The sequence below is a fragment of the Anopheles cruzii genome, chromosome 2, assembly GCF_943734635.1.
Source record: "Anopheles cruzii chromosome 2, idAnoCruzAS_RS32_06, whole genome shotgun sequence".
Lineage (NCBI taxonomy): Eukaryota > Metazoa > Arthropoda > Insecta > Diptera > Culicidae > Anopheles > Anopheles cruzii.
The window spans coordinates 38,358,426-38,369,869 of NC_069144.1; the positions used below are offsets into that span (position 1 = coordinate 38,358,426).

Here is an 11,444-nt window from a genome sequence, read left to right on the forward strand (position 1 = left end):
AAAAGTTATGATTTCGAAAGCTCCCGTCATTTGCATGTCATCTTTAACAACGGCAACAAACCGTTCAACATGTTTGTTTGCTTGATTCGCAACAACAACCTATTGTGGAGGCTTTCGCCATATTGGTTGGGCCATACCTAGAACCGGGCGGGCCCGGGGAGAAGCGATGATCACTCCGAAAATTGCTGTCCAATGATAAATTGCTCCGTGCTCCGTGGTCCTGTTGCGAAAGTTTCGCTGCTCAAAGCATGCGTTATGGCCGCGGGGCCGAAGTAGGGAAGTAGAATCACTGATTTATGCTTTCTCCATTATGGTTCGTTTTGTACGTTTCCATTTTTTTTCTTCGTTCATTTTATTCTGTTATGTTTTCCGTGCTTTATGCGAGATACATGGCCGGGAGAGCGAAATATTGTGTCATTTTACGCCCTCGTCGCGCTTCTTTTTTCGCGCTGGTAGGTGCTAGGAAAAGTTCACCGTCGGCGACAACCAGACGCGAACCAGAACACTCCTCCACGGCACCAATGCACCCGGGCATAACCCGGGCGTGGTGGCCGGAAAAGCAAGGAAGCCAACGCTTCATAACTCAGGCTGAGCATTTTTCATAACCATCCCACGAGGCGACTTCGAAGATGGGGCAGTCAGTTTTTCATTTATCTTCCAGGTCCCGGTACGGTTCTCGGGCGTTTGGATAATTTTCGGAACATCTTTATTCATTTCGAAACAATTGGAAGTGTGCGGCAAGGACACTGCTGCTATTGAATCATCGCCGGGAGCGGGACCCGGCCGGGAATCTAGGAAAATGTTTTATCGGGCAAAGAGTGTTTCCCTGCCTAAGGAAGATAAGATGTTGTACAACCTTCCTGTGGACGCATCATTAATGAATGGCCGCCAACAATCAGTGGTAGTTTGAAATGAGGGCTTCATTCATAGATATTCCCGTCATATGAAATTTAAACATAATTGTGTGGGTCTTCTTTGTTCAGCTACTTCAAACATTTTTTCAACATTCTTTTCAGAATCTAAATTAAATTCCTATTCTTAGTTTCAATTACGTAATGCATGGTGAAAAATTCTTCTTAGACTTTCGGACGATCATCACATGGTTTCCGACATCATAATTTGAATCCGGCAGCAAAGCAAAGCACAAACATGCCTTTGTTTCTGATCCCCAGGTTCACCGTCGCATTTCAAGGTTCGCAAATTAATTAAAGTTAAATTAAAAGGTACAAGAGTAACAAATAATTTAAACCCTTCCTGGGGCTGGGCGCGTCTGGAAGTCGAAGAAACTTTTCGACCGAAAAAGGAGTTTACATTTTAGTCAGGCTAATGCACCGGAAACCCACACACACACGCATTTGCCGGTCCGGAAAACTCATCAACACCGCAGTCCCCGGGGTTGAGACGAAAATATTCGAACAAAGCGCCGAAACTGAAGCGCGCCCCAGCGCCGGAGCCCGAAAAACACATGTTTTCGTGTCTGCGCTCGCGGAGCCGCATGTCTTGGAGCTTTTTAATTCATTTCCCCAGCTTTTTTTGAGCGGCGCGAAGGAAATCACACGCACGTACGCACCGGTCTCGGTCCGGAAAAATTCGATTCCCACCGCTTCAATCCCTCGAACGTCAGCACTCTGGGCAGCTGGGGCGTCTGGGAGGGCCGCAGGGTTTAATCAAAAATTCTTCCAATTCAAAACACGCACCGGAATGTGGCCCCGGCGAACACTCAGGTGTTCGCCGGGGGGTTGCCGATCGGAAACGGGCTGGGGCACCCATTTGCAGCTCCCTGAAAACAGTGTAAAGCCCATCGACTCTTGGGGGAACTTTCACAGCATCGGCTCGGGTATCGATTTTGTGAACCCGTTTTTTTTGTCTCTCTGTTCCTTGTTGTCGTCTCCCGCCCGGTGAAGCATTTCGAATGAACGCCGGTTTTGCGGATACTTTTCAAACTCCCCGGAGCCTCCGGAGATGCTGTCGGAGGTTCATGCCGGATGCCGGGGTCGGGGTGTTAAGGAATGTCGTAGCGGCAGGAACGGATTGTGCAGGCTTGAGAACACACTACTTTGCGAAAAGTAGTGCTCAGGCTTGAGGGAACGATAAGCCCTAGTTCATATCCGTTCGTGAGTATTGTTTTCTTGTTTTCTCTACCCCTTCATGATGTAGAATTTGGCAAGGTTTTTTCACTCTGCATCTTTTGTTTCTTTCTTCCGTTTGTTTGTTTATTTCTTATAGTTAACATTTATTTTTACTAGTTCTTTAATTATTTTTTAAACAGCTTTGAATACAATTGTGGGTTCAAATGGTATGTGGCAACCTTTGCCAATTAAAATCAATATTTATGATTTATCATGCACCAGTCTTGCTATAAAGTATTGATGGTAAACTTATTAGTCAAACCTATCGGGCGCCCTCCGGAGCCGTGCTTTGAGTTAAAAACTAGTGATTCGACATGTTCCCTGAATGTTTAAAACTTGCGCTTTAACAACATTGTTAATCCGAAGTGCAGACGGAACGGAAACATTCCAAAAAATAACAAAACTTGAGCATTCCATTTCTTCGGCTTTGGCGCTCTTCGTTTCCCAAGAACAGCTCGGGCTTTCTTGCTGTAGCCTTTGTGTGCCTTTGGCCCGCTAACTTTACTCTTTCGAACATATAGAGAAACACGCTACCAAAATTGCTCGAAACCGCTTCCGACGGCCCGAAGGAAAGTGTCGGCCGGTCGGCTCGCCGACGATCCGCGACCTCGAGGCCGCGAATCATGCGAACATAAATAAAACAGAAATTAAGATTTTATCTTGCGCCTCCCAGGCTCGCCCAAAAACCAACTTTCCCTGCGAGCGGGGCGGCTTTTCCGGCTCACGGTCGCTGCTCCGGCTACGCTCCGATGGTCCCCGGTCACCGGGGTGGGGAGGTGGCCCAAAGGAACCGGAGTTATAATAAGGTACGGCTGAAGGTAACCGCTCGTGAACGTTTCATATATATATGTTCGCACGCAGCCCGCTAAGCACACGGCCAGGACCAACGAGATCGGGGGCCGTTCTTTGAAATGCTCCGGGGCCAACTCACAGGAGCCCGCTCCAAAGGGAGTATGTTTCACCGCGTATACAACGCAGATTAATTCGCACCCTGGGCAGCGGTTGAGTGGCTTCGGTTGAGCCCCGGTGAGTGAGGAGCGCGCCCAAACACAAATATGAGCCCAAAAACCGAAATGAAAAAGTTTTGCCAAACTGGAGCCAAAAATTAATTAAACGCAAAGCAATCAACATCGAACCGCATCCACGGCGGTCGCTGTTGTTGTGGGGCAAACAAATAACGAATGAAACACAACCGCGGAGAAGCTCGCAATCAATTATCACAAACGAAACAGAATCTTGTGCGCCGTGTGCACATAAAGTTGCACAAACAGCACGGACCGGGGTGTAAATATGATGAAAAAAGATACATTTTTTCCCGCTCAGCCGTCCCGGAAAAAAGCCGGCGAAAGGTTTAAGCAAATTTTTCACTCTTCACGAATGATTAACAGCGATAATATTCTTCCGTTCCGGCAAGCAAATAGATAACCCGAAACAATTTGCTGCACGGCAGGATGGTTCGGCTCCAGAAAGTGTCCTTCGCGGAATGATACCGAGGGCCGTTCGGCCACAAAAAAAATGCCCCGAGAGTACAAAGGATTGTGAAAATCCCCTTCGGAGCTACTTCCAAGACAAAAGCGGGCCGAAGAAAAGTGAAACAGCTTATCTTCACACACCAGGCCACGGGGCCGCCGTCCTGGGCCACGGGGCTTGATAAGGATACCAAAAGTTAACTTAATTTGTTTGGGAACGGGCCGTCGCCGTTGTGTCGTTTTTCCATTCCAGAAGACCAAAGAAAGGGACCCTACGAAGGGCAACGTCAGCGGCTGGGACATTTTTTTTTTTGGCAACGACAAAAAGATTAAGTGCCATCTTAAGGCCCGCTTCGCTGGTGCCGCATCGAAGGGCTAATCATTTTGTGACTATCGTTAAGCACTCTTGTCTACCTATTGTTCTACTTTGGCCGCACGTAAACGTAGCACGTAAAAGGTACGCAGCCACTTTCTCGTTATCGTAATTAACATTGCGTGAACGATTTATGCGCCTTTCCGCAACATTTGCCTTAGTGACGCGCGCATCAAAAGCGTTGCTGAGAATGAGAAAACACGTGTCCGTGAAATGTTTCCCGATTATCAGCCAATTGCATCATGGCCTGATGCGCATTTTATGTCTCGCCCTCAATTAAAACAGACCACCGTCAGGATGTGTGCTCGAAGGCCGTCCCGATGGAGACGCCTGGTGCTTCACGTGATGAAAATCCGGACAAAACCCCGCAATAAAAGTTTCTTCGCGGTGGATAATATGTTGCAAAATGCCCATAAACGCCGCGGGTCTTTCGGTCCTCGGTGCGTGGTAGCGAACCAGCCGAAGGCCAAACGAAGCCCCCGGCGTTGGGTCCGTGATCGGGCCCTATTTGGTCCGTCGTTGTTCTTCATCTGTTTCAATTACATCCAGGGGCGGGGCGCACAAGATTAACTTCCCAAAGTAATAAGTATGATTAATAAATAAATTCAAAATACCAAAAAGTTGCAGCCCGCACCTATCGTCCCAGCCAGCAGCGAGGACCACTGCCGGAGCCGTTTCGAAAGCTCAGTCACGTGGCTCCCAGCTGGCTCCACCCAACGGCACCACCACCACCAGTGGTCGGTTTGTTTCATAAAATATTTCGTACTTCATCACGGACACCCCCCCGGGCCACGGTGGTCAGTGGTGGGGCTCCTAACGCCACATGCTTCGGGCCGCAGCGCGCCGAGTGCGCTCCGAGCTGCATGATGGACTCGGATAGACTCAGCATACAATGGACTTCCACCGAAAAAAAAAGGCACCGCAGCATACGGTGGTGCGGTCGAGGGACTAATGAAATTAAAGCTTAAACAATCGTTTTAGATGCTCACGCACCGTAATGGGGCGTAACGCCGGTAATCAGCGCAAAATTGTGCCCGACGTCAATAGCGCAGCTTTTGTCCCAGGGTTTCTCCTCGCTCTCTCGGTTGCAGCAACATAATTATTTGCAAATTGATTTAGCAAGAGAAGCATTCGGTAGCGGTCCAGAAAGTGTAATTAAAAGCAATGAGGGTAAGCTGAGCTAACGAACCGCTCATGGGTTTGGTCGGTGAAAGTATCATTTTTACAGTTTCGTCACGCCAACTGTGATTTGTGCGGTGGCTATGTTTTGCGTTGAACGCTTATTGTTTGAATACAAATTGAAAGAAGTTCTTTCGTTGAGTGACAGTTAAACTCTGCTTTCGTGAAAAAATTCCTTCCAAAAGCAAATCATTTGCCACTACCAAAAAATGTCGTCCAATGTTCACAGCCATAAAACCGCCCATTAAGCTCATCAGCAAACCGTACGCATGAAAATGAGTCATTAATTTAGCTGACGAGCGCTTTCAACGATCGATTCGTTTGGCTTGACCGCAAAATGTCCGCAAGACGCACAACGTAGCGGCCAGCCAGCCACCAGATGGCCCTTCCGGGAGTATAGAACGATAAAATAGAACCCATGGACCGGTCTAGGACCGTCATCCGCACAAGTTCGCATTACCGGCTTCGTGTGCAACCGCAGCTCGTGGACACACTTTGCTTGTGCCGAAAAGTCAAGACACACACACAGCGGCGCAGCGACCAAACACCGTCCGGTCCGGCTCGGTTTGTTTGTGCGTTTGCATAAAATGTGAATAAACTTTCATAAAGTCACGAAAAACTAGACCCAAACCAGAGCAGATGCTCACCAGTTTTGGGCGTTCGTGCGACAGCTCGACTGTTGCTCTAGCCGTCATCGTTGGTCGTCTCATTCGCAATATTTACCGCTGTTTATATGTTTACCCATCGGTTGCCCTTTCACTAGCTCCCCCGGGGGGAGGGCTGTTCTAGGGCCTAATCTGGTGGGACCGTTCCTGCTGCCTTCTGCTCCAGTTCAACCGTTTGGGTGACACAAATTTTTACTTAACTCGCCGGTGGGCTTCTTTGCCAGCTGGCGCAGCTAACGTAGGTCCCATGTTCGGGACCGACCGAACATAGAGTTGCTGAGTTGCTGAGTTGCTTCATAATGTGTGCCCATAAACCCAGCCCAGCATTGACTACAATTTGCACCAAATCTAGTTGGCGTGCCTAATCTCAAAGCTAACAGAAAAGCACAGGACCATAAGAGAGACAGAGAGCGAGAGAGCCAAAAACTGCGCCAGCATAAAGCTCCGCAAGAGAAGCCGAAAGTTTATCAGAAAGCTGTAGCCGTGGTTGGCAGAAAAAAACGGGAACGCGAAGAAAACGAAAACATGCTGCCCGTTCAACCCGAGTCTTTAGTCCACCCTGGCTAGGTAACCGAGGGTACCGAGTTATCCAACACCGTCGAAATCGAAATCACACCGGCGTGACGTAAATCTGTGACAGGAAAATAAAAACCCACTAACACGAAAACACCATCGATTTGAAGCGATCCTTGCTCGGCCTTCCGTCGAGAACCGGTCGCCATTCGAGCGTTTCGACCAGTTTTCCGGACGGCTGTCGGCGGTTCCAATGAGATTACGGAGCGGAGCGAGCGCCAAAGCAAACAATTGCTCCAATCAACCGTACAATAGAATTAAGAAGTAAACAACATTTTTCTAAACATCGACCGCTGGCGCTGGTCAAGCACACTCGGAGCACAAACGGCCACGATAGAGATTGATTGCCATAGACGCCAGCGAAGAAATAGAATCAGTGTTTTCATTACAACATATTGAAACACTTTTCGTTTTTATTACTAAACACAATATTGCCACTGTACTGTTGATGAGCTTAAAGCTGTTCCCGAAATCTGTGCATCTGTGTGGGGAAAATCACCCAAAAATCACAATTGCTCTGGGATTGTTGAATTCACCGCCATTCACAGGTCTATCTGGCCGTGGCTGGAAAGCGTTTGTAATCAACAGTTCGATCCAATCCGGCGCCATTGAACCGTGGGACAGTGTGGGAAGAAAGGATGTTTTCTACCCATTTTCCGGCCGATGTAGTCGGCAACAGACAGCGGGCGAGACACGGTGCTCTAGGTTTCATACGGAACTCCCGACCGCACCGGACAAATGGGTAATCAGAATGGGTCCTGCCGTGTTCGGTGTTGAAAAATGAACCGATTCTTTTATCGATTTAGTACTTTTAGGATTTCGATTTTTTAACACGGTATTTTAAGATTAAGTTCATTGTTAAATCGAAAGCTCTGTTATAGGCAAAATGTTGTAGGTCACTCTAAATGACGCTCAATGTACTGTGTATTCCACACAACCTATAAACCGTTTTTATGGCCGTTCTAAAATCGTTCCAACTTTTTAAACGATGTAAAGTTCTTAATTATTCACAAACGTTTGAAAATGATCCCTAGAACTAGTTTGCTGGTCAAACGGTTGATAAACAGTATAAGCCTAGTAGGCTTGGAAGTTGGGTAACGCAAGTTTTAACCAAGTGTTTTGGGCGCATTCAATTCTTAATGTTTTATGTTGTCTTCGTGGAACGATTTTCAATTTCCAAGACCAATAAAAGTGAACTGTACACATTCAGCAATGAAACCACCGTCATATTACGTGTACCTACTATGCAAGTAATTTTTCCTGAAATACGGAACATCTCAGAGATGGATAAAGTTTTTGATAATTACAAGTTTTTTGCCGCACAGTGTAAAGTTCGGCGCATACGGTACCTCTGTTAACGATAACGTAACTGAGCCGGGGAGCAAAATTTTCATTACCGAGCATCCGCATCACTTCACGCCGAAATTGCCTGATTCTAATTGCGTTATCAGCGGAGAAACCTCCCAAGAAATCATATTAATAGTTCGCTAATGAAATTTGATTTTATTCTCAACAGCCACAGTCACTCCTACGTCAGTAGGCGATGCGAAATGCTGTTACGTCATACACCGGTGACAGCGCGAACCAAGATAAAGTTTCGTTCCGGACGGAGAAAGTCCATTGTAACAGAGAACCGTTTTGTAATAATAATTTGCATGACATCGCCAATTCTTGTTGAGCAAAACATGGCGTCGCATTAATGCAAATGTCTATATTTAGACCCCAAAACATCTACATCAAGACAGCCGCCGTCTGCCGTGGTCTGTGTTGTGCGCTCGAGGTGCGATAATTTATCGATCTATTATGCTGATGCTGACAATGTCGGACAGGGTCGTTTTTCGTATCCTCACCTGTCATCGTAAAACTAATGTCTTCACACATCACCTCCCCACAAACACATGCTAAAAAAAGGAAACAATACTTCTAAACCACTGCTTATGGCCATCGATGGCGTCAACATTCCCAGAACTTCCGCGAATGGCCCCGTCGAAACAGCAGCATGCTACTTGTTCCAAACCGGATTGCGCTTTTGAAGAAGCTGTGGCTGGAGTTTTGTTTGCACACAAACACCGTAAACCGAGCCGCATCTGAACCCATTCCTCGGCAATTACTGTGCTAGAAATTACTTTTTTATTACCGCCCCACAAGATTGTGCCGAGAATGGCCGGTGAAGGTGAGATTTCGGTGCTCTCTGTTCGGGAATGTTCGCTTGCCTTTTTTTTTAATCAACAATCGTGATCCCAAATCCACCCATCTTTGGGCGGCTCAGGTGAAGCATCCGAATGCAAAGTATCCTCGGCCTGAAAGCCTCCCGCTGACCTAGATGTGGTGGCAGAGCCAAAACATACCAGCCCGTGGTGCGTGATGAGGGCACGGAACGAACCGACTTCAAGAACGCATTCGAGAAAGCAATCTTGGGTATAAATTATTGAGAAACGTACAACGCAGCCAGGCATCGGAGGTTCCAGTTGGAAACACACGGCCGTAACCCGGGATGCTCGGCTCAAGATGGAACCAAGATTTAGATCTTCGTTTACGAGCCATGACTACCTGGCGCTACCTGGCACGACATATGCGCTTATAACTTTACACATCAACAAACCAGCCACAGGACGCGCAGGAAGCGAGCAGAAGATCAAAGCTCTGCCGGTTCGTTGCCACCTCGAGAAGGCTCTAAAACCCTCCCGTCAGCGTTGCCGCAGATCGCAGATTGAAGGAGCGAGGCGTTGCTAATGCATGAGATAGTGAAGAAGCCCGGAGAAGACGATGGGTCTTGGGTGTACCACTTAAGCGCGGTGAGAAAGAAAGCCATTGCGGAAGATAAAAACGTTTCCTACGATTGATGGACGGGCCGCGGTGGTGCGGGTGCGCTTTCGAGCTCACAATTAACGTCAACGTTAAGGTTGTTTATCCGCGTGCTCCTTGGGGCTGCTCAATCCGATGGTAATAAAAATCCGCATCAGCATGGCAGCAGGATATGACGTGCGGTTTCTGACCACTTTTCGTGGAAAAGCCAGAAGTTTGCTTTTCGCGTTTTAATATTTTGACATTTCCCGCATTTTTTGTGCCGAAAAAAGTATCACTGCTCGAACTCGAGCAAAACTGCTCGAAACTGCTCCAATCGTGCAGTTTTGGGAATCAGACCAAAGCGTGGCTTCCGGACGATTACGAAACAATTTAAAACTATTCTCTCTTCCTTTTCTAGTAAACTGGTTTATGAAAAAATGTCTAAATGACAAAAGCTCACAAAAAGTCAACCGCTTTATCTGTTGGATTTTTAAACAAATTACTTCGATAGACATTTATTTTAATATTGATTAAAATATAAACGTTTTGGTTTACTCGAAGTTTGCTTACTTTCAACAAAAAGTACAAAAAAAAACATTGGCTAGCTCAACTACTTGCTGCTTTTAGTCGGGTTTATAAAATCCGTAAAACTGTGAATTCAATCCCCACTCAGACCATGCGTGAAATACGAACGGAAAAGACAGAAAAAAACATTTCACCACAGTTGCATTCCGATTTAATACCCATCGCAGCTGATCCGCATTTTCCGACCGATGAGCTAAGCCCCAGAGAAGCCATGCAAAACCGGAGCTCGAACGATGGAGCGCTAAATGGCCACCGGCCTCCGATGAGGCGCGTAATGGAATCGGAATCCATTACAGTGCAATCCATTCACGCGTGTGCCAATTTTGTTGACTCTTTTTTTTACAAACCACATGCACACATGCACACATGCACACCAACATCAAACGGTGACCAGCGCGAAGCGAGAGTCCGTTGAAAGCAAAAGGACAGGCAAAAATGCGCAACGAAAATCCTTCCAATCCCGCGGCATTTCGCGGCATTGCAAATTCTCGTCATCGTTCGTGCGGTGGCCGCTTGATTTCCGATTGTGAAATGAATTATAGTTCGTACCGTAGCATTATACGCTCTTTTACAGGCCCCGCATGATCGATGCGATTGGCCAGCATGAATTGATATTTTTTCCTGCTCCACGCACTGGAACTAAATGGTGCTAAATAGGATCAATCAGTGCGCAATCAGTTATCGCGGGTTCGACCACTTGCTCCTGTGTTGTGATGTCAGGCCATTTTAACTTTCTGCCCTACCATCCAGGGACTAGACGGGATCGAATTGGGGTATTTAAATTCTAAATGGAACACTTTTCAGCATTTAAATGTATTTTAATGTTGAAAGAAACAAACTCTTAGCTTAGCATTATCAGATTATTTCAATCGATCGATTCATCGCAAATTCGGACACCGAATTTGCATATTTGGTGCCACAATCGGAGCACGCACACTATCTCTCCTATGCCACCGGATGTTTGGCATAATTCATTAACCGGCCACTAGTTCGGTGTTCGTAATTAAAACGCAAATCTATTGCCCAAAACGAATCGGATAATATTTTCACGCATCGGCAATCTAAGTGAACACAATTATGCCACACGATTATCAACCGCGACCCGCGGCCTGTTCCGGAACAGGAGTGATCACCATCACAATCACCACCACCGAATCCACTTCACTCACCTTGTCCTTCATTGGGAGTTGTTGCATCGGTCATTTTCGATTGCTCTTTCTTCGGGGTTGGTTGTTTGGTTGTTTTGGGGTCGTCCGCACGCGCCGTGCGGTATTGCTCCTAACGCCGGTTTGCCGGTTTCCGCAAACTCAACTTACTGTTATGGGGTACGATGATGATTGCAGGGCCAGCATGCCTCACGGGGTGTGTTAGGGAATGCACCGACTAGCGATTGCTAAAATTTAACTCTACAGCTGTACAGAAGCGTTGAAACGGCGTGCATTTCACTCGCTCGTAGACCATATCGAACAGGGTTTTGGAATTTACAGGGACAACGACTTGGACAGCTCCTACACACTAGGCGATAATCTTTTTTTTTGTTTTGTTTGGTTGCGTTGATAATTTGCGGGTTACGCTACGATCTGGCTTGATAATTGATTATTTTGTGTAACAACTACTACTGTACCCTCCTCCTAGATAGCCGCTGGCCGATATCTACACGCTTCGAACGGCCTTTGCCCGGCCA

At 47.0% G+C, this 11,444-nt stretch overlaps 1 protein-coding gene across 1 annotated transcript in view; it reads right to left on the reverse strand.

Annotated features, from left to right (window-relative positions):
• LOC128279024 (sodium channel protein 60E-like) overlaps nucleotides 1-10,963 on the reverse strand; it is a 110,721-nt gene extending 99,758 nt beyond the window's left edge. Inside the window, exon 1 of the mRNA XM_053017745.1 lies at nucleotides 10,930-10,963. Coding sequence (XP_052873705.1) covers nucleotides 10,930-10,963 — 34 coding nt within the window. The remainder of the gene's footprint in view (nucleotides 1-10,929) is intronic.
• Nucleotides 10,964-11,444: the final 481 nt, after the last annotated feature.